This window comes from Clytia hemisphaerica, unplaced genomic scaffold, assembly GCF_902728285.1.
Source record: "Clytia hemisphaerica strain Z4C2 unplaced genomic scaffold, Clytia hemisphaerica genome assembly, whole genome shotgun sequence".
NCBI lineage: Eukaryota > Metazoa > Cnidaria > Hydrozoa > Leptothecata > Clytiidae > Clytia > Clytia hemisphaerica.
Genome location: NW_027104573.1, coordinates 95283 through 119028, shown reverse-complemented (window position 1 = coordinate 119028; position 23746 = coordinate 95283). Strand labels below are relative to the sequence as shown.

The 23746-nt window shown below is 34.7% G+C and overlaps 2 protein-coding genes across 4 annotated transcripts in view; both read left to right on the top strand.

Annotated features, from left to right (window-relative positions):
• The window catches only part of LOC136823468 (bridge-like lipid transfer protein family member 1), a 40322-nt gene extending 38959 nt beyond the window's left edge, over positions 1–1363 (top strand). For both annotated transcript variants that reach the window (XM_067079662.1, XM_067079661.1), the window contains exon 57: positions 888–1363. In XM_067079662.1, the coding sequence (XP_066935763.1) occupies positions 888–1243 (356 nt within the window). In that variant the 3' untranslated portion in view covers positions 1244–1363. The remainder of the gene's footprint in view (positions 1–887) is intronic.
• Positions 1364–2403: 1040 nt separating this feature from the next.
• On the top strand, positions 2404–17903 carry LOC136823475 (uncharacterized). Of its 2 annotated transcripts, none has more exons than XM_067079666.1 (6): positions 2404–2547; positions 15927–16056; positions 16347–16442; positions 16604–16708; positions 17052–17150; positions 17331–17903. In XM_067079666.1, the coding sequence occupies exons 2-6, from the start codon at positions 15984–15986 to the stop codon at positions 17471–17473; spliced, it is 516 nt and encodes a 171-aa protein (XP_066935767.1). In that variant the 5' UTR covers positions 2404–2547; positions 15927–15983; the 3' UTR covers positions 17474–17903. The 2 variants fall into 2 exon arrangements, with proteins under 2 accessions (XP_066935767.1, XP_066935769.1); XM_067079668.1 differs by lacking the exon at positions 2404–2547 and adding an exon at positions 9787–9855.
• The last annotated feature ends 5843 nt before the right edge of the window (positions 17904–23746 follow it).

Sequence of the window (23746 nt, the reverse complement as noted above, 5' to 3'; positions counted from 1 at the left end):
TAATTACAATTAAAGTTCATTTTTCGAAAAAAAAATTTGGCACCAACAATTTTAAGTTATTCAGTTTTTGTTTCTACATTGCCTTCATTAAACTTTTATCATTCGTTTTATAAACAGGTAGGTCCATAAAAGTATCACTTGTTTTATCCTTTTTTGCGGAAAATTTTGTCTTTTGGACTTTTGATAGACCTTTTCATAAATTACATCACTTGCCTCGTATTCAAACAATTACCATGGTGATTATGTCCCTTGAGACTTTTTTATGATAAAAAGTAGTTTTGATAAAATCCCGGGGGGGGGGTACTTAGGCAAAAATAGGTGCTGGGTATGTGCGGACGGTAAGGGTCGGGTTTTTCACCTTTCAAAGTCTCTCTAAGGGTTACAAAAATCAGGAAATTTCAAAGTAGTCTCTCTAAGGGTGGGAAAAATCACGATTTTTAGAAAAAAAATTTGATTTTGAGAGAAAAAATTACAAAAAAGTCTCACTAAGGGTAGAAATTTTTGAAAATCAGACAAAACTTTTCGAAAAAGTCTCTCTAAGGGTCACTTTTTCACTAAAATTTGGTCTCTCTAAGGGTCGGTTTTCGGAGGTCCCGTCCGCACATACCCCTCATTCACCAACCCTAGTACCCCCCCCCCCCGGGATAAAATCCGCTGGGAGGTAATCACCATGGCAATAATTTCAAAACGAGGCAAGTGATGTTCGTAATGTAATTTACGAAAAGATCCATTGGTGGCAAAAATCGGAGAAACCTTTGTCTGCCTTGCAGAGTGTCATACTGCTTACATGAATCGATATATTACTCTCATAATCAATCAATCTTGATATTTTTTTAACATAACATTGAAAACATTCATTTTCAAAAAATATCTTACTTTGTTTCTAGTGTCTTCAAATAGATTGAGTTCGCGAAGTTCTCTAATGGAACGGGAGGCTGGTAATGAGCCCCAAGCAACTGTCACCAAAACCGAACAAGCCATCAAGAAGGAGGAAAAATACCGTGAATTCCGCGTCAAAATATGGCGATTAGAACCCAGGATATCGTTATTGAGTTGGGCTGGTAAACGTATGGAACCAGTTAGTATTGATTGGGTGTTAGAGAAATTAGGCTTCACGCATGCAAATATGACTATCCCAAAATGGGTGCAACGAGGAGCATTGGATCCGATGGATTATACGTTAGCTGTGGTGATGGAACATTTACTGGTTAATATGAAAGTTGACCAAGATGATGAAGAGTGAATCGTTTCCCAGAGTGAATTGCGATATGGATTCGTGAAGGGATTTATGAAGAACGAACAAACTTTGAATCGTTACCCAGAGTGCTTTGCGATATGGATTCGTGAAGGGATTTATGAATCGTTTTGCTTATTTTCGTATGATAATTTCGTATACAACAAGGCTGTTATTCACCAGTTCTTTGTGTATTAGGTAACTCCTATAAAGTTTGACTTTATTTCAAACTGGGAAGCGAATAGTTCGGAAAACTCATTACACCATTTTGTTTTAATGCAGTTGAACAGATAAAGATCCGCAAAAACTTGAATATCCCTTCGTTTAAACCTTATTTTTTAACTATTTAGTTATTTAGGTTTGGGCTGAAAAACTATATTTTATGATTTTTTTACTTATAGGTACTATAAGAAATATAAGATTTAGATAATGCTAAAATTAATATAAACGCACATTTTTTATATGACTAGCGAGTTGTATTACAAAGGTAACTTGGAAATCTTTTTTTTTAATTTTTGTCTACCTTTTTTTCTTGAGATAATGTATATATTTTATTTATGTCGATAAATCGATAATACTTTTTGTGTAGTTGTAGATCAGTTTGAGTTTTTGGCTATGAGCTGATTTTGATATCTTCTCCCTCTTTTGTCTCCCGAAAACTTTGGATTTTATTTCTACAACAACTAATTAAACAGTCAAATCGAATTTGTCTCTACGGTCTTACTTAACGAAAGGAACCTTTGCCTAAATTTGAATTTTAGAAATTAATTTTGCTTAATTTGTTTATATCTTGGATTATTTACTTTTACGCTATTGATAATATCTGTTTTTTTTTGTTGTTGATATTTTAGTATTATTGTTTAAAATTGATTTAAAAGAATTATGTAAAAATTCTATAATATCAAAATATTATTAATTTGTATAGGCGAAATTTTAACAAATTGAAAAATAAAATTCAAAAAAGTATTATTTTGTTTTGATTGATTGATTGATTGATTGATTGATTGAATATGATTGATTGATTGATTGATTGATTGATTGATTGATTGATTGATTGATTGATTGATTGATTGATTGATTGATTGATTGATTGATTGATTGATTGATTGATTGATTGATTGATATTGTAATATTTTTTATAAATTTCGTTTCAGACTATGATTTATTATTTAATTAATTAATATGAAAAATACAAATCAAAGGAAGAATCTGGACCTGGCAACTAATCACGAAGGGAATAAATTTAAAAGAAGTTCTTGAATCAAAATTGTAAATGACACCTGTTTTCGAGATGTCTATGAAGAGAAATTTGCGTAAGTTGAATATATCATCCATAGCTACTTTTATATTTCTGTCTTTGATCAAAAATTTAGAAAACACCTCCGTGTAGAAAAAGGAAGGTTCGTCACCCTCGTGTTCCGTTCCCAGTATTTGTTAGTAAAATTCTCTGAAGCCTATTAACTATCTTTCTCGATGAGCTAATCCAGATATCTAATTTCCTCGTTCTCAGTCCCTCCCAATAAATCCTTTTTAATCTTAATTTGTCGTCATCTTTGTCGCTTTCTTGCTTTTTCCTCGTTTCAAATGAATGGATGAACGAAATCGGTAGAAAGTTCTGCAAATTGGATTCCAGAAAGTCTTTTTCTTGTTTTCTTTCGAGATTGATTTTTTCCGACTTTTCAGTCAGCAGAATGACGTTTAGGATTATTCGTTCTTACATTTTCAATACCTTTGACTAAGAAATCTTTCTTCTTTAGAGATGCCATGTCTGTAGTGACTGTAGTATTGCAGAAAGATGACCTTATTTCTTAGCCAATCAGTGGCGACCGCGTGTCATTGTCCTGAGAAAGAACGTTCTTTTCCACGTGACCTACTAAATTCTCACTTAATCGGAATGTTTGAAAAAGTACGGTTTGCTAATTTTTTTTCTCGGAACATACGCGCTTTTTAAATTTCTAAATTTAAGCCTGAAAACTTAAAAATTAAGAACAACCCAGCCTGAACCGAAATTTACTGGTTCTTATAAAAAGCGTGTTCTTTAACACTATGCCTTTAAAAGAGTGTCGACCTTTCGGAATTCTTTTAGGCTCCGAGTTTTACGAAGGTGAAAATTTTTAACTTTGGAACCTCCTTTTCAGAGATGTTCCCTGTATAAAGTAAGAGTCGTTCAGTTGAGTCAAGTTGTTAAATGTAGTACTTTCAATGTTCAAACCTTTTTCCATGCCCTTCCATGTTTATAACTTTATACAAAGTTGAAGAAGGAAGGGAACATTATTTGATTTAATCCAATGATAAAGTTTTATTTAGCCTTAGGAAACATATTTTTAGCCATTTTCGTCTTATCAAATCATGAAATGTTAATTGCGCAAAACTGACAAAGCCTTATTTATTTTCATCTCATTAAATGTTGATTTGAAAAATGATATCATTTATAATTCACTTCTAAATTTAAAATGCAGTTAATTATGCATCAAATTTAGGACCACCTTGTTTTTAATGAAAATAAGACCCTGTTTACATTTCGTAATCATTTCATTGGTTGTTTCTTTATTAAACACACAGAGCACAAGTTTGACGCACGATATAGAACAACATGAGTGAATGGTTTCAGTCAGTACCAGGCTATTAATGTGAACAGAGTTCAATCCATCTCAAAAACATTCCTTTGTATCACTCTTTCGAAAAGGGTTTGGTTGAGTTCCAAGTCTTATAAAAAGGATGTATTCCGGCCTTTCAGACCTATATAGATGAATTCACAATGGAGGATAATTTGTGTTGAAAAGATATAATGGTTAAATCACCTTGAGTTATCTTTCCAACGATGTTATATAGAACTTTGTAATAATTTTGGTACCAAGATAGAACTCGGACTAATTTGACTTTCAGTGTTAGATCCTTACAGTGCAGGCTACATTTTCCTTAAAACTGATCCTCTGAATTTTTCAGGATCGCTCTTCTAATTTATTTCTCAGTACTGTTAAATCAAGCGTTTTCTTCATTGACCTAAAATCCTACAATTGATTTGCCAAGAAAATAATACCTTGCTATAGTCCTGTTCAAGTGAGTACAAGGAAATTTGAATCAAGCAGCAGTGATTTCCATGCAAAATAAAATTGAAGTGGATGTGTCAAGCTTGCAACATCTCGAATATTAAAGCCTCTTATAATATCATCTGAATCTCTGCTGGAGCTAGCCTCCGCCTCGTTTTGAAATAGATTCCAATGACGTCATTATACATTTTTGATGGTCTTAATCGCAGTTGGAATTAATCTTTTGATGAATAAAGTGCATTAAACCCTTTTAAAAGATTGGATTTAACGTAAACAATTTTTTTGCAGATCTTGCCAACAATAACAATCCGTTTTTATACTCTCTATACATTCAATCAAATGTAAATGAAACTCCACAGTCCGTGAAGGCTCTCAAAAGCTCAAAGCCTCACTGGAATGCTTATCCTAATAACTAGTGTATATGTATAAGAATTGCGAAGCGATCCAGGCAAGTCACTCGATTCGCAAGTTGCAAGCAAAATATTTAAATCAAAAGGGTCATAGATTTGAAATAATCGATCCGTAAATGTAAAACCCGCGAAAACCGACAACTAGTCTGGTCCAGGAAGACCGAACCCTTTAGAGATTTATTCAAACAGTTATGACGTTTACTTCGTTTACTTCCAGTACTTCTTTCAGTGCATTTTCTCTTGATTTACCCAACCCTTATAGTGCACTATATTTCTCAGCTGTAAATCTGCGTGAAAGAAGAAGCTTGGGAAATTTCCTGTTTCAAAGAAAAACTGAGAAAATTATTCATACCAGCTGTAATTATCAGACAATAGAAACTTATTCAAACAAACGAGAAGTAAAAGCCTTTCTTTTTAACAATTATTTTGAATTTATTTTAAAATTCGACCCTTGCAGTCCAATCTCACAGAAACACAGCCTTACAGTGCATTTTGGGATGCTGAAAAGCCCCACCCTTAAGCGCGACCCTTAAGTATTTTTAATTATTGTTAGTTTTTGTTTTGACTCGTTTTACTTCCGGTTTCGAATTCCTTGTGTTTGAAATCGAACTTTCGAATCTTTTCTAATTTCAAAATTCGAACGTTCGAATAAAAACATTCGAAAACTTTTTCCAAATTGCAATGTTTTGTAAACACCCCTTTAACCTTAAGAAGAATTTCTATCCCCATTAGGATTTTAATAGGAATTTTTATCCCTACTAAGAAGCCCCAAAGGAAAAAGGTTCCACCGGGCTGCGAGACTGGGGTGTGGACTATACAGTAAACAAAAAAGTTTCAATAAAAGTCTTTTGCAAAATGATCCCCTTCTAACTAGCCTATTCAAAAGGTCTCCCTTACAGAGATCCCAGAAATTAAACAAACTTTAAACACTACCATCTCGATAAACCATCGAGACAGTATAGGACAAATACAAAGGATTTCAAGACTAGAATTTAATGGAAATAAGTTAACTTATGCAATTTCGATATTCAGAATTACAATAACCATACCTATAATTAGGACAGTAGGAGTATTATTGCATCATAAATTCTGAAAAATGTATATAACAAAGTTCTGAAATCATATTAAAACTATTATATAGGGCTGTAAAATCCTGATATGAAAATGAAGAAATTCAGATAAAAAGAACTGAGATCAAAAAGCGGAGATTTAGAAATAATTCTCCATTGATTCTAGTCTACTCAGCAAAACATCTAAATGTTCCTGGTTGTGTATTTTTTCAAAGTTGGGAAATCTAAAGGCTCTTAATCTTAAGTCTGCTGGAGAAAAATATTTGGCAGTTTTTTACCCTTAAGTTGTTGACAAACAGGAGCAAACTCTTCACATAAAAAGTAAAAAATCTGTGACTTTTTTCTCGGCTGTAGCACAGGAATTTAAAACAGTTAAAATGCATCCATAAACATAATGTCATGTTTTGTCGTTGTATTTCAACATTTTACAAGTCATTACCATTAATTACCATTACCAACAATAAAATCCTTTATAACACAGTCACATGTCAATGACGTTCTATATCTCTGACCATCGATGCATATTCATAAAAAATAAACTACCAAAGATCCCACATCATCGAGGGTCGGTCAAGCCAAAATTTCATAAACAACGACAAACAAACATTTCTCCTTCCACCGAATAAGAGGAGGAATAAATTCTTCCAGGTTAGCCATATCCAAAGGCGCAAAATATTTTTATTCCCATCAATTCAAAACATACAAAAAGTCCAGTGATGCTCACTTCAACATACTACCAAGATTCAATCTAAACCGAAAGGGAATGGCTTTCCCACCATATGTATACAGTTCATTTCTTCAGCTTAGATCCTCTTCTTGCAATGAAGCAACAACTCTGTTGAGCCTTGCCTGTCGATGAAAGAATAAAAATTCCATCTTCTTTCTTCTCATTCCGCAAGTTCAGCTGCTTTCCTCGTTTCTTTTCATCAAGCACCATCTCTTTTCAAAACACCAATTTCTATTTTCAAAACAACAATAAATGTTTGTTGTCAACATTCGAATTTGGAAAAGTTCGAAAGCCCTTCGAAAGTCTTTGTTCGAGTCAATGCAATGACTTCTTGAAAAATGAGCACCATTTGAACGCTTCTTGAACCGGCAGGTACAAAATGCATAAAACATAATTCATATTGCATAATGCATAATAGTATTGTGTAATTTGCAGAACGATTAAACGTAGGCGGCAAACGCTATTTCACATCTCTCAAACCGGTGAAATTGCATATTTTAGTCACGTGACTCTGGTAGGAAATCCTTCCAAAGATGAGCTTCACTTTTTGATAAAAGTCGCAAATCTAGCCCTTCGGGCTTTACAGATATCTGTGATTTTCAGTGGATCATGGATTTTCTTCATCATCCAAAGTTCAAATTTACAGCTTTCTACCCTTTATTTTCTGGTAGAAAATGGTATATTTGTTTCGTTGAAAGTATTATCTTTCAAATTCTCCTTATTATAGCCTCTAAAATTGACATTTTTCAAATATTATGCATTACGCATTATGCAATATGCATTATGTTTTATGCATTTTGGACCTGCCGCTTCTTGAACGCTTCCAGCCCGCGCTGATTTTCCGATCTCTTCTTTAGATTTCCTAATTTAAACCTTAAGGAGATAAAAATAAGGCTTATCTAGTACCGGTAACCACGTGTATTATCTCCGTAGCTTTTAAGAATTGGTATATCTAAACGCAAGAGGCGACACTTTTTGAAAAAAACGAATTTAACCATCTGTAATTTCAGGTCTCTCCGCCGCGGTTCTATGTTTGATCTAAGGAAGGGCGGACGGCTTTCTCAATCATTTCTGCGTTTGAAAGATTGGATATATATAGTAATTTTTCATTTGCACTCCCCAGCGTAGGTGAGATTTAAAGGTACATATACACGATAGCAAAACTGCTTCGCTCATGTCGCAAGCACTCGTATCTCATGAAAAAGTTATTATGATAGCTTTGCAAATCTAAATTTGATCTTCATTATACTTTATTCTTTTCTACACCCCTGTCTCAGTGAGTTTTTTTACCAATGAGGCTAAAGTGAGTGCCGAAGCCTAATACCAATGGATTGGAGGGATTTCATGGGAAGGATTTCAAATTACCTCAATTATTACTCAACAATCCAGTGGGATTCTCAAAATCATAGTGTCTTTCCTAATCGATATACGAGGGTTCAAAGTAATTTCCAAGTAACGATAAAATTTCAGGGTGTTTTTCGTACCAGAGACAGTTCTTCGGCCATTTTTTTTCGATTGGAGGAGGAGGAGGTCTCAACGGGTCTGTGACATTTCGGGTTTTTTTTACAGCTAGTTAGTTGCAATCCAAAAATATCAGATTTGTTTGAATGAAATGAATTTTTTTAAATTATCATATCAGCCAATGCATGCGAACTTTTGTCAAAGGAGGAAGTTTGTAAGTAGGTGATACGTGCTATTTTTCTACAGTGGTCATTACCTTTGATGAGATGGTATCAGTTTCGAGAAAACTAAAAATAAGTTTGGAATTATCATGATAAGAGATTATGATTGTTGGTTTGTTGGTGTTGGTTGATGTTTATAGTGCAAAAGTGACAGGGAAATAGTTTCTTCCTCCAGGCTAATTGCCATCGTTAGTTGGCAGGAAATTTACGAGTAGACAATTACCTTGTCTTTCTAAGAAAGTATAGCTCTGCATCACATTCCCCTTTTCTAATAATATGCAGGCGAAATTAGGCTCTTTTGAACTGAATATCATTCCGTCAATTATTCTTTTTCCTATTCCGTCATCCTGTCCAAATAAAATCCCAAATTCCGCTATAAAATAGGATCAAATGCAAAGTCTTCGTCGAAAGTGCTTTTGGATTGGAGTATTTTCTGAAATTTGTGAAGCTTTCTTCTTTTTTCGGGATTTCGTTTTCCTGGACTAAAATAAACCAATTCCCACGGTGGACCAATTCCGACAAGAATATCATCTATCTGGGTCAAAATATAGTCAATTTCACTCATTTGCAAACCTTTTTATTCTTTGCAATGGCAGTAGAAATTTCTTTTGGAAAGGTATAAATTCTGTTTCTGGCTTACTGCCAGATTGTCTTTCCAAATCAATTTGCATTCCCAAATCGAAAAAAAAGTATGTGTTTCGTTCCTTATCAAATCATTGACTACGCACAAGTTAGGTTTGTCGACCCTAGGTTTACAAACGTCTAGGTAGGATACATTAAAATACAAAAATAGTTTACAGCTTCGATATCAGGGCTATAGTTGAAGGTTTTTTGCTGGAAGTTGGAAATTAGACCCATGTCACGGTTAACACGATTCTTTCTGGTATGGTTAACCTATTCCATATATTAGGTAACTCTTGGCTTAACTACATTTATTAAATGATGTTTTTCTCATGCGGAAAATCAAGATTCTTCGAATGATTAATTACATAAAATCGTCTAGACCGTTTCACAACGTTTTGCTTACCTCAATTCTAATTGACTCAGAAGATTAAAATAAGTAATTAATTTCGACCAGCATCATCAAGAAGCTTCAGTGTGAAGTCAGAGGTTTAAGCTACAAATGTCAGTTTTAGATTAATCCGGTCCGGATCACTTGTGCGAAAAATTGTATTTGAATTTGTTGACGCAAGCTGTTTGAGGATAGTAAGAAAATTAGGTTTACGTCAGGCCTTTGAACGTGGGAGCTTGACCCCTCCCCAATCCCTCCTTAGACCAAGTTTTCTCACTTTATTTGATGTTTTCTGGAAAACCAGCCCCATTACTTTTTTATTATTTCATTGTTCAAATGTTGTTCAGTCACCAACCGATTGCATAGTTCTTCTTAAATCAATATAAAACATCCAAGTTTTGACAACTATTTTTAAATATATTAAGACAAAATTTATTTTTGAAAATAGATTTTATTTTGAAGTTTTCGATTCGTTGTGTTAATGAAATAGCAAAGAACAGATTTCTTTTTTTATTATTTGGTCCAAAAGAACCATCCCATAAAAACCATATGTCTGCTAAACTCTCATAAATTGAATATTAAACCCAGTCTCATGAATTTGGTCTGGTTTTTCCAGAGGACCTCCTAAGCAGAGATTGAATCAAAGAGTTTTGGGAGACACATAGTTCAGGTATTTCTTATATTTCAATCATTTAAAGAATTTCATTTTTGATGTAAGCGGGGTGTAGTGGTGACACATAGATTGTTTTGTTTTGTCTAATACTTAATCTTGTTGGTAAAAAAATAGTGCTCAGTCTAATAGAATTTGAATGAATGACAAATAAGTTTACAAGATTTGATACCGTTCTACTTAATGGGGTGTACAGTATATGCTTCTGATGATTTTTTAAGCGTTTTAATTTTCATTTATACATCATACTTTCTAAATATAGCATTTTGAACTTAGAGTAGATTTTTCATTCGAATGAACTGTTGCTTGGAAGCTATTGTGAATACAGTACACGTTTTTTATAAGAACAAACTATATAAGAACATAATGCTTCGATGGCCAAAATATTAAGAACAAGTTAAGAACAAGTTAAGAACATTCTAAGGCTTTGAGGACCTTAAAACACCAGATTTCTTAGGAAAATGGACAACATTTTCAAAAAATGGCGAAAATAATAACATGTTAAGAACATTTTTAGGTTTAAAATTCAGAAAGTAAAGAACATTCCAAGGCTTCAAAAATGTTGGATGTTCTTATAAAAAAGACGTGCACTACATTTTGAAAATTTCATTGCCATGCTTTTCACATTTTTAGACGTTTGCTCATTTGGAGACATGTCAATGACACACTTGAACTCCAACAGAGCTCAAAAAACGACCCGTTCGCATTTATTTTAAACACTGGAATATGATTGGTCGCCTGTCAGCCAATCAGTAACCTTGTAATCAATGTAATCTTATAGCGTGTGGATTTAAGCATAAGATAAACATTTGAAATATTTTGATTGAAAATTTTTGATGACGTCATCAAAAGGGATCAGTCTGATCTTTCGTGTAGATTAAGATTTTCATTTGCAACATTCTTTCAAACTTTGATGAAATTCCCCATCAGGCTTACCTAGGTTTACGCATTCTTTTGTGATGAGAAGATAAACTGAACTGCAATTTGAAGACAACTTGTCTGCAGATTTCCTCCATAATTCACGCGACTTTTTCGCCAGATAATGCAAGGTATTTTAAGCACTTAAAATACGTTAAATCTATATTTTTACAATACCTTTAAAATTACAATCTTGATATGGCTTTAAAAAATCAGATAGAGTTTTGCAGTATTCAAGTCAACGCTGTTTCACAGAACCTTTGCCTCCAATAGAATCATTCAAAAATGACATACAGTAGACAAAAGAGTTTGCAGTCTGCTAATCTGACAGGTGTATTGCAGAGGAGAAGTAAGCAATCAAATTTCTTTCAAATCTGTCTCTAACTGAACCACAAAACCTTGCAAAAGCAACGGAGAGTTTTACCACAAGTTTTTGTTGAGGTCAATTATTGAACGGAAGAACTCTTTATTGAAAACGAAAACCAATCATTAATTAAGTAATTCGACTCATTAATGATACAAATTTGTAATTACTTTTTACTCATCTTTAATTGAGACGTTAAACGATTCAAAACGTGCCTTTAGTATATCGAGGAAAAAAACATCTTTGAATTTAATGTTTCGCTTTATATTCCCATCTTGAATTGTAATACAGTTAAAATTCTCAGCAACTTGCTTCACTTGATATAGATCGACGAGAGAGGATAATTATTCCGCAGCTGAGTCTACCATGTTTGTTTACTTTTATCGCGGTCACACCACAGATATCTGTAAAGCCCGAAGGGCTAGATTTGCAGCTTTGTTCAAAAAGTGAAGCTCATCTTTGGAAGGATTTCCTACCAGAGTCACGTGACTAAAATATGCAATTTCACCGGTTTGAGAGATGTGAAATAGCGTTTGCCACCTAATTTTTTTGATATCGCGCTCCGAAAACAATCAAAATGCTAGATCCTATCCATCGGCACGAAATTTAAAAAGTCAAATTTTAGCTTCACTTTTTTTTGCTGGAGAAAGCTTAAAGCTGCAAATCTAGCCCTTCGGGCTTAGATATCTGTGGGTCACACGCACCATAAAACCGGACATAAAATATTTTGCGCATAGAACTTCGAGCTCGCAACCAATGACGCTATACTATTGTTTCGCAAAAGTCGGCAAAGAGTTGGCCGTCTAAAGTCAAACAAAGACAGCCCACTTGCACTTTCGATCCACTTTATGCCAACTCTAGCAATTAGAATAGGCAGGGCTAAAAGTGGGCCGACTAATCCAGAGCTTAGCCTGCTTATGACTGGGGATTTGAATTCCATTGTTTTCGAGCCATGAAATTCAGTGGGGATGGAAAAAATAGCATGATAATTTGCAGTGAGGATTGGTTTATCTGATTATTTTTAGCGGGGACGAAAATTAGAATATAATTTTGTACTGGGGACGATATTTTGGCCAATTTTTCCAGTGTGAAGGGTTCCCCAGTGGGTCTGTGAGAAGGATGTGTAATACTTCTGCTTCGTAAATGTTGACTCTTTCCCTTCAGTTCTGCCTCAACAGTCCTAATGGTATTATTCTTCATTTGCAATTGTTCTATCGTAATTATCTTGTAAAAGTTTTCATATTATTCTTTAACCCTTTAAGTGCCGATGTCGTATATATACGACATGGGCTATATAGGAGGGCGAAGCCCTCCTGTAATGCCCAGTTTGAGTTAGAAATCGTTATTTTTGGTCGAACTCGTAGGAATTAGATTGTCCTTTATGGTCAAGCAAAAAAAAATTCAAAAGTGAGTCTTTCCAGCGAAATTTTAAGCAAAAAAGTCAAAAAAATGCAAAAAATTGACAAAAATTCACTTTTTTGAGATTCTGACCGTTTTTTGACTATTTTTGGTCAACGAGTGATCCAAGAACCTCCAAATTTGGCTCTGTTTTACTTTATTCTGTCTTCTAGTGAATTGATTTGAAATTTTACCACTGGGCACCTTTTCATCAGTTCAGTCAGGTCCGCGCAGCGGGCCTGACTGCTTTAATTCCCTAACCTACCCCCCCCCCCTTGGCCGCCGCCCACCACGCCCTTCCTAAATCGGGCGGCGCCGAAGGCGCCCAAAAGAAAGAAGAGACTCTAAGCTATCCAACGAGCTATATACGAGCTTCTAATTCCTTCTAGATCAGGAGATATAAGCCCTTAAAGTTTGAACTAGCGATTTTTTAAAAAAAACTTAGAAAAAAGGACCCTGGCACTCAAAGGGTTAAAAAAAGCAGGAAAAGACGTATATATAAAAGTTTAAGCTACACCGTTAAGAGTGAAGATTTTACGATCCCTTTTTTCACATCAAATAGATGTTAATGTTACCGTTTTACTTAGAATTTTTTTAAAAAGGACGAAATAATTTTGTTTATCTCAAATCTAATCACCTATCTGCAGATTAGAAAAGCAATTAATTTCTAAAAAGTTTCTTCCAGCATCAAATCATAGGTTTTTAATAATTACAAACGTCAATTTTTGATTAATCCTGTCTGGACCAATGTTTCAAATTTTCACGTGCCTCCTCCTCTAATCAGTTTTCGTCGTCAAAAATTCGTCAAGACAATTTTTCGCTTACGAGTTTTTGTATCATACCCAACCCCCTTGATCTTTATCAACCATGATTTGTGCTTTCCCTGTATGTTTGTTATCAATTTGGAAAAAAATGATGGAAATAACACATCTAAGATAAAAGTATTCTCTGCGCAACAACTTTCTGTCCATATATGGTAAAATGACTACAATGTTTGACATATTTTATTAATTTCAACATTCTCTCCCTACAATATACTTACTTTACCCTGCTGGATTCATTTCCGATCAGCTATTTTTGATTTTGATTTTTTCTCTATATGGAAAGTCATTCCAAAAATTTCTTTCACCCGTGCGAATGCAAGTGGGAAAATCTTTCGAATGTTTTAAATAGTTTGACACTTATCTGGAAACTGACCGTTGCTATGGCAATATTGCGTCTGAGAATATCAAACTGCTTCCGTTTCCGGTAACCATGGTAATTTAACGAATTCCACCTACACGAGAATTGCTAATTTTATCTTGATTCATCATGATGAAATTTCACTTTCCCTTAGATACATACCCACGTGTGGTACCATGATGTTTTTATCGCACACACGCATCGAAAGAAAACGCATGACAAATTACCTTTGATTTCTCCCGATATTTTATTTTTGTAATATACAAACTCACTTGACTTATGCACTGATCCACAGCTTGTCTTTTATGTTCATAAACAAACTGAATGATTTAAATGACTCATTGTGGTCTGCTTTTACTGACCTTAAAATTTTCCTAACAGCTTGAAGATTATGGGATATTGAATATTTAAATTTCGAAATTTCAGTTTTCAGTGAGATTTTTGACCTGCATTTATTCAACAAAAATCGGAAATGATTATTGACCAAAGAACTAGATAAAAGTCTAGAAGATCGTGACAGCTTGTTTTTTTGGGTGATTGTTTTCTAAATATTTGTGTTTCGATGAAAAATATTTGTTTGAAAAATGGATTTGATCATAAAGTCGGCCTTAAGACTTACTTTTATTATCTTAATGAGTCAAGCGCTCAGTGGATAGAATGCAGTCATCTTTCCACGTGGCCCACAAGAGAGATTCCAAATGTTCTTGTCTACAGTATACACGTTTTTTTTTTTAAGGAACCTTAACTTTGCTCTGAGCCTGGAGTTCCTTATTTTTACAGAGAATTTCAGTCTCAAAGTTCCTTATCGAGTTCCTTACTACATAGGAAATTTTGAACTTTTTGCCCCTTGAAAGATCAAAATTTGGTCAAATTAGTCCCAATAAGGTACATTATTTTCAAATCCACTTATTCTCAGCCTGGGCAGTTCCTTAACAATTCCTTATTTTTTGAACCATTTTCAGCCTCGAGTTCCTTATAAACGTGTTCCTTATAAAAAAAAAACGTGTAGTCTAGTAAGGTCGTGTTCTTTGTATGTGCCCGGTTGCCACAAATCATTGAAAAACTTGTGGTATTTTCCGTCAGCTCTTGAATTGTGTTGATAGGCTACTTAAGGGTCTACCAGGGTAAAGTTTAAGATTTTTCGACATTATAGTAAAGCAAGTCGAAAACAAGAGAGATTTACCCAGTGTGAAAGTCTTTGGGCATCAAAATCATTTTCACTAGCAAAATGAAATTTTTTGAAAAATGAATTGTAAGCTAAAAGATTTTCTCAAACTAGAATACACTCTTCTCGAGATGCATAAATTTATTGTTGTCCTCGTTTTCAAACAGATTTCATTGCTATGAAATTATACATTTAAACCAATTTAAATTCCCAAAAGGCAAACATTAACTCTAAAACAGAAGTACTTGAAATTCAAAATGTCTCATGAGGTGTAAACAACACAATTATCATTGTGAATATGTAATTTTATAGCAATGAAATCTGTTTGAAAACGAGGACAACAATAAATTTATGTATCTCGAGAAGAGTGTATTGCTTTCTTGTGCGCATTCATCAAATCCTTCCGTACATTTATGATCTAATGAGCGCTAATCAAGAAGTTGCACAATGTGATATAGATTTTTGACCTTTTTATAAAAATTGAGGCTTTCTTGAAATTACATCATGCGTGACAAGGAACGTGACGTAATGATGGGAAACTCCAGGGGGTGTGCTAATTAGCGCCAGGCCCTCTGACATCACAAATTACGTAATGTGGGATATCTCGGTAGGGGGTGTCGAAAAATTGCGACTTGTTGGTTTTGTACTTGAAAAAGTACTTGTGTAATGAAATGCTAGGGTGAGAAAAGTAAACAGGGTCTTTACCCTATATGGGTGAAAAAGAATAGTTTGGCTATTGGTTTTGAGAAAAAATGATGATTACATTAGATAATGTATTTAGTTTGATAACAAGTGCGCTTTTCTCTATCAGATGAAGTAATTGAAAAATGTTAATGAAAGCTCAATCATCATAAGCAGTGTACTGTGTATTAGTGAGCTCATGGAATGTTAAAAATGTCTTTTATTTGAAAAGACAATAGAGAGATGACATGATGATAGCGAAAGGTTTATAAATGAACGCGCGTATTGTACACTCATTTCAAATCAGTAAAGTCAGTCAAAACGTGTAGACGTTCAGAAGTTATTTTGTGGTATCTCTTATAGATCGCCCGGCAACAAATCTACAAATCATTAGAATATCGAATATAAACAATCAGAAGAATGGAATCGAGTTTGGTTTTATTTTGTACTTTATGCTTGATTGCAACTCAAATTGTGACAGCTTTCGAAGAAGGTAAGCAGTCTAAGCAGTCTGAATGTCATGTATGTGGTAGCTCTCTTACCGGAAATGAAATTCAGATTTTTAAACATAAAATGCTCAATTGAAGGGTTTCTTAAATCAATTTTTCAATGAATGCAAGATAGGAAGCATTGCCCTCAGTCCTTAGTTTAGTAGCTCGCTATAAAACTGACATCAATGTGCTTGAACGTTGAATAAGGAAGAGTTGTAACCCGCTTCATTTCTTTCTTTTCCAATGTACTGAATGTGGTAAAACGTTTACATTTTCATTTCTTTCATTACAGCGAGCCTTGGCAACGATGTGAAGAATATCGTTCACAAATTCAACCAAGTAGACATCACAAATGAAAATTCGGTTGAATACAACAATCACAACCAAGGTATGGACCTCTTTAACATCCTTGTTTAATTCATACAGAGGCTACCTTAAGATTTGAAGATTTTCAAGTTATTTCGATCTCATCTTGCTTAAATTTACGATATAGACGATATATTACATGTTTGTCATCTTTTTGACTTTTCATTTTTTTCTTTCCAATAGAAAAAGTTCATGAGCCCAACCCATGTCACATGGTCAACACAAAATATGGATGTTGTTGGGACCAAAAGAATATTGCTCTTGGACCAAATGGAAAAGGGTGCCCAGGTGAGGAATTCTCTTCATTCTGATTGGCTCCAGCGTTACTGCATGCAATATAAAATAATTTGACCGAAAGCTATGTTAAAGAAGACCCTTTAGACATACAGTGAGCGTACGGGTTTTCCCGCTGTGCATGGTATTCGAGGATTAGTCATATCTACTCATACCATCTCAGATAATGAGTATTTTTTGAAATCAAAAGCATTCTTTACCGCATAAAAGATAACTAGTGCATCAATACGCTCAATCTTGCATAATGGTGGAATGTGTTCTAGACAAATCTCCATCAACATTCCCCACATATTTCTTCGAAGATTTTTATTTAATGAATTATTTTTTCGTTTTTCAGCTTGCAAAGATCACCGACACATGAAATGTAAAAACTGGAAGAAAAATTGTCATGAAAAAATCGTTTCTGCTATGTGCCCTGTTACTTGTGGCTTATGTCGTAAGTGTTTTATCTTTTCAAGAGTTCAAATTTGTTCCTGGTGTCAATCACAAATATCCGAACATTTTTGAAGATATATATTCCCATTGAATATTGGGGTTTCAGAGTCCTGCTACTGAAAATGTTTGACTCACAATGTGCAACAGCGGTCAATTTAAGTTTTTTATTTTTTGTTTTCAGCTAACACCGCCAAACCAGTTCAGAGAGGATGCAAAAATGACAAATTCTGGAATAAATTATGCCCAGTTTATAAACGACTTGGATTCTGTACGCAATCAACGATATCAAGACATTGCAAGCTGACTTGCTCTAAATGCACGTAGTAACAATGACAACACTGCAAACTGACTTGATTTTTAGTTTCCATGCCTCCAAAAGATAACATTTAAAATAGAGATAGAACCGTTTTTTTTCTTTAGGAATTGAAGCTTTTAGTAGCTGCAATTTATTATTGTACATATATTTGAGTTGAACATGTAACCAGGATTTCAATCAAAATTTTGCTCGTTTCAAACCGAGCCTAGTTAGTAACGTCCTTTACTGAAGCGAGCCTAGTTCAAGTCATGGTTACACGTTTCTAACCATTTTTTTTGGCGCGATATTTTTTTTTGGTCTGACTTTTATTTTTTATATTTATGTGGAAAAACAGATTTAAAGAGAGAATTTATTTATATATTATGTGACATGTACAGAGGATGCTTTTAAAATATTATGCAAATGTAAAAAGATTCTAAGAGATTACTACGAGATGAATTATCGACTGCAGTATTTTTTGTTGACAAACTTCCCAGGGTGTTTTTTGATATTGACAAATACCTGACATTTTTAACAGACATTCTCCAGATTCTTAGAATAGACTTTTCAAGAATCGATTTTGATCAGATCATCATAACAAAATACTTTCTTTTATAGAAATGCTTAATTCGGTTCAAATCTGTTAAACTAAATTATCACGAACATAGTTTCTAATTTTAAACTGATAATTTGACTATTCAGGCTCCGCTCCAAATTTGTTTGGGTTTGTAGAGATATTGTTTTTAAATGTTAGTAGAGAGTTGATAATCAAATCAAGCTTGAGTATCCGTTGCTAGAAGTCTTATTATATTGTCCCTCTTAATACTGCAATAAGACGATACCTTTGTTAGATTAGGCGGAGGTATAATCTTTAAAATCTTTTTTATCAAGTTTTCGTCCTTTTATGAGCATTAATCTCTTAAACTTTATTTAATTGACATTTTTAAGCCGAAATTCTTTTCATCTCATGCGAATTAAGATGCTGAAATTTATTCTGTATCCTGTCTCAAATACACGAGAGTTGGTTGACGCCATCCTGTATAGGTGCAATAAGTACGGAAACACTAGCGAAAAAAAAAAAAACATAATGTTGAACGTAGAAACACATGGTTATCATACTGACTGACCTCACTTAAGAAGATATATTGAAAAATTTAAGAAGTCATAAAATTTGTGTCAAGAGTTATATAAACATTCTTGTGTCAGGGATCCGGCCCTACTGGAAAATTTAGCCAAAATTTCTTCCCCGGTGGAAAAAATACCCTATGTTTTACTAATGTCAAATTAACTATGATTTTATCCTCATTTGAAATTCAATAGAATAAATTGCACTCTAAAACTATCCTCCACTGGATTTTGTAAGCTAGGAAAAACATAATTTTTATATCCCCATTAGGATATTGATAGAAACTTTTATCCTCATATCCTCATTGGAAAAATTTCAACAAGGGCTGTGAAACAGGGGTGTATAGAATAAAGAAAGAAGTGTGCAAAATTTAGTTTCGTTTAATTTTCCACCCCACCACAAGTTTTATCCCCGTTCACGATCCAAGAAATGACAATCTTGAAATTTATAGAAAAATGTATTCACAGCCATCCAAGAAAAGTTCAGGGTACTTTTCATGACTGAAGGTGACAGTAAATTTCCAGAATGCAAGAGGTCCCCAGGTCCCCAGGAGTGCAGGTTTTTAGTTCTGAGAAGTAATCTGAAACAGCTAAATTTTGAAGTCAACATCTTTGGCTGGAAGTTGTGTTCTTTGTGCCCTTACCACTGAAATCGAGACTGAAATATCTCTAGATCTTTGTCTTTGAAGTAAAAAAAAACTTATTCTGCTGTCACTGGCCCTTTATGGAAACAATTCTTGAGTCCATTGGCTTAGTGTACAGTGTTGCGTAGTGTTGCCTGTTATTTTCCAAGCAATTATGGAACAAAGTGACTAGAGACAATCCAGCCATAAGAAATATGGGAATATCAATTCGCGTCGGGTTTCAGTCCGTTTTTTATTCCCACTGGCTGAAAAAATCCTACCAGGTTTGTGAGAAGGTTAATTTCAGATCAGACACATATTTCATATCAGAATGGTGTCTCCCTATGGTTATTGATGCCTATAAGGGGATGAGCATTTGCGAAGATCTAACTCCAGCTCAAAGAAAAAAGTACAAAGAGGCGGCAGAAGATGCTAAGGCACGAAATCAAACCGAAAAAGATGGAGTATGGAGAGTGCAGGGTTTTGCAAAAAACGGATTCGGTGTAAAGAAGATAAACGCCAAAGATCGGCAATAAACCAAACACAAAAAAAAGACGTAACAAAGAAGAAAAACGAACAAACTAACAAACGAAAAAACCTTAACATACTATATACTAATGCAGACCAACTAACTAAAATAAAGAGAAAAGAACTAAATGAAATGATTTCAAAAGAACAACCCGATATCATTGCAATTTGTGAAGTAAAATACCGAAACATTCGAAAAAAGAACGTCTCATACAAGACTACCACATTGAAGGCTACTCCGAACCCTACGAAACAAATGCCTTAAATAATGTTGGACGTGGAATCATCGTTTTGACACATAAATCGATCAAAAATGTAGTCGAAGTGACACCCAATAGTGAATTTCAGGAGGTATACTTGCTGGAAATCAAACTCAAAGGAGCGGATTCTTTGCTTTTTGGATGTATGTATCGAAGTCCAACCAACACGCCAACATCAGCAAAAAACAATACAGCACTTAATCTTCTTCTGAAGGAAATAGCAATGAATAAGAAATACAGTCATAAGTGTATCGTCGGAGACTTCAACTATAAAGATATCAATTGGGAAAACTGGTCAACTCCTCACGATGACACGAAGGAAGACGAACAATTTCTCGAAGCTTTAAGAGACTCCTTCTTTTACCAACACGTCGATGAACCAACAAGAGCTAGAGGTACCGATACGCCATCACTTATTGACCTGATTCTGACAAATGAAGAAAGCCAGGTTAGCAACATAACCTATCTTTCACCACTTCATAAAAGTGATCACAGTGTTCTATCATTTACGTTCGAATGTTACCTTGAAACAGAATGCATTCATTATTGAAAACTATAACTACAATAAGGCAGATTTTGAAGCAATGAAGGGACATCTTGAGAACTCTGACTGGGTTACAGGTTTCCATCAAAAAGCAGGAAATGCAAACGTAAATGATTGCTGGAAGATGTTGCGAGATAAATTATTCCAGCTTAGGGATCGGTACGTTCCTCGTACGAAGGGGAAACATGCGTACGGAAAAAAGGGAAGTTTTGCAATCGATCAAGATATTCAACAAAGCTTAAAAGAAAAACTTCGCCTTCATCGCAAATGGATAAGATCAATAGGTACAACTTCGGAACAGAGAAATAGAGCTATTTACGCTACTGCGAGAAACAAGGTTACAGGAAAGATCAGACGAGAAAGAAGAAGACTAGAAGAACGAATTTGTGGTCAAGCAAAAAGAAGCCCTAAGAAGTTTTGGAAGCATATCCGGAACTCAATGAAGACCAAAACGGGAATTTCCCCTCTTCTCCTTGATCCAAATGATAAATCATCACTTCGTTTTACTGATAAGGATAAAGCTGACATCCTACATGATTAGTTTTGCAGTGTCTTTACGAATGAACCTGCTGGATCACTACCTGAGTTTCCATCACGAACAGACACAGATGTAGCATTCGATCTAACAATCGACATGATCAAAAAGGAACTGAAAGATTTGAATCCTAATAAATCGCTAGGACCTGATGAGATTCACCCAGTCATGCTGAAAAAGCTGGTCTTTTACATAGCCGGTCCTTTACATACTATCATGGCCAAGTCCTTCGTAGAAAGTAAACTACCTGATGATTGGAAGACTCACATGTGTCCCCGATCTACAAGAAAGGAAAGAAGAACCTTGCAGAAAATTACAGGCCCGTTAGTTTAACATCAGTTGCGTGTAGAGTAATGGAAAGAATCCTAAAGAAACAAATAATGGAACACCTAACGAATGAGAAATTGCTATCAACCAAACAACATGGGTTCATGGGTAAGCGATCGACAGTGACACAACTACTTCACTACTTAGACAAATGTGCAGACTCGATATCCAATGATAAGGTTGTTGACGTAATCTATTTCGACTTCGCAAAGGCATTTGACACCGTTCCACATCGCAGATTACTAAAAAGACTCGAAGCGTATGGTATCAGAGGAAGGGTACTTGGTTGGATGAAAGCATTTTTGTCCGATCGTTACCAATATGTGAAGGTCAATGGAAAGTTATCTAAGAAATGCCAGGTGCAAAGTGGTGTACCACAAGGAAGTGTCTTAGGTCCACTTTTTTTCGTTATTTACATCAATGATCTAACTGAAGTTACCAACTCAGAAATGTTTCTCTTTGCCGATGACACAAAGCTTGTTGAAGAAATAAATAACGCTGAAGATGCAATTAGACTTCAGCACGATATCGAGGCAATGGAAAAGTGGTCTGGTAACTGGTTGTTGAAATTCCATCCTGACAAGTGTCACGTGTTGACACTAGGGAAATTCTGGAACATTCAACATGCACATCCTTACGAGACCGCTGGCTCTGTCCTAGAACATGTTGATCAAGAGAAGGATCTTGGAGTGATTATTGATAGTGAATTGAATTTCGAAGAACACATCTACACCAAGATCAAGAAGGCTAACTCGATCGTTGGATTGATTAACAGAAGCTTCGACTTCCTTTCTCCCGAGATGCTCCGCACACTTTTCATTGCATTTGTGAGACCTCACCTTGAGTACGCGCAAGCTGTTTGGTCTCCACGACTGATCAAACACTCTGATGCAATTGAAAGTGTCCAACGTAGGGCCACAAGACTTGTCGGTGGTTATAGAAACCATTCATATGAAGAACGTTTACAAGTCATGAACCTACCCAGCCTCAAGATCCGGCGTAAAATCGGGGACATGGTAAGTATATAAACATCTTAATGTCTATGATAAATCTTCCCTATGTCAGAAACTCGTTCTTCGCAATCGACCTCAACGTAAGCACAATCTCGAATTAAAGAGGAATTTCGCTGAAGACGGCATTAGAGGATACCAAACGAATTCACTTTACTATAGGAGCATTGATACTTGGAACAGTTTGGCAACCAATGTTGTAAATGCACCGTCCGTAGGGAAATTCAAACTAGAATTGACAAACGAATGGAAAGATAAGATCTATAAATTGTAAAGATGTAAGATTGTTTCATAGAGGTCAATAGACCTGAGAAATACACTTCTATAAATTAAAAAATTAAAATTAAAAATTATGGTTATATTGTGCTTAAACAAAAAATTGTATTTCTTTTCTTCTTTCCGACCAATCTTGCTCCACACACGTGTAAATTCAATGTAAAAAAGCTTGTAAATTAAAATTGATGAGTACAGCATCTGACCCCGAGAATGTAGTAAACCCCGAGAATGTAGGTTTCTCATTTTTCAGTATTGTAGGCCTAACGATAGTTCTAGATTGCTTGAAAATGCACTCATAACAAAAGACAATTATGACAAATTAAAAAAGAAAAACTTTGCATTTTGCAAAATAACTATTTTTGAAAAAATTATTGGGGGGCCCCCCCAGTTGCTACGGCACTGCTGTTACATATTACTCATTATTTCTAGACATTAAATTTTAACTTAAATTAATATTTTTGATATGAAAATCTGAATCGAAGTTGATTGGATACAACCCGAATTGAGGCATTTTTAAAATAAATCCTCTCTAAATCGAATTGGAATTAAGTTATGATGATAGGAAAATTTTAACAAGAGTACCTAAGAGATGATTGATGTTGATATTTTGAGCTTTTACGACGGGTCACAGACCCACTGGGACCCAAGCTCAATCTCAGAAAATTTACCTATGTTTTGAACAATAGAATTTCTATCCCCATTGGGACTTTAGTAGAATTTTTTGTCCCCGCTGTGGGAAAAATTTCCACCTGGGCTGTGAGGCAGGGGTGTTGTTACATTATTCACATATTTCAGCACAAAATTTTCAACCTAAAAAATAAAAACAACTTTCTTGTCTCTTCTTTTACTTTTCCTAATTTGTAGCACGATAGAATTAATATCTTTGTTAAATCTTTGTCAGAATATATTTCTAAAGCATAAATTTCACTTAGAGAACAAAGATTTCCGGTGAATACTAAAATTCCGCTCTATCAACAACCATATCTTTTCACCTACATTCTGGGGGTTGAAAATCGAAAAAAATCATATTTTCAGAATAACAAAATGGTCTTTAGAATATTGTTTCGCAATAAA

Bases quoted from the DNA above. Each gene is read 5' to 3' on its own strand.
- LOC136823475 (XM_067079666.1), top strand. From the start codon at position 15,984: ATGGAATCGAGTTTGGTTTTATTTTGTACTTTATGCTTGATTGCAACT. The intron at 16,057-16,346 runs GTAAGCAGTCTA...CTTTCATTACAG, and splicing joins TGTGACAGCTTTCGAAGAAG to CGAGCCTTGGCAACGATGTG. The intron at 16,709-17,051 runs GTGAGGAATTCT...TTCGTTTTTCAG, and splicing joins AAATGGAAAAGGGTGCCCAG to CTTGCAAAGATCACCGACAC.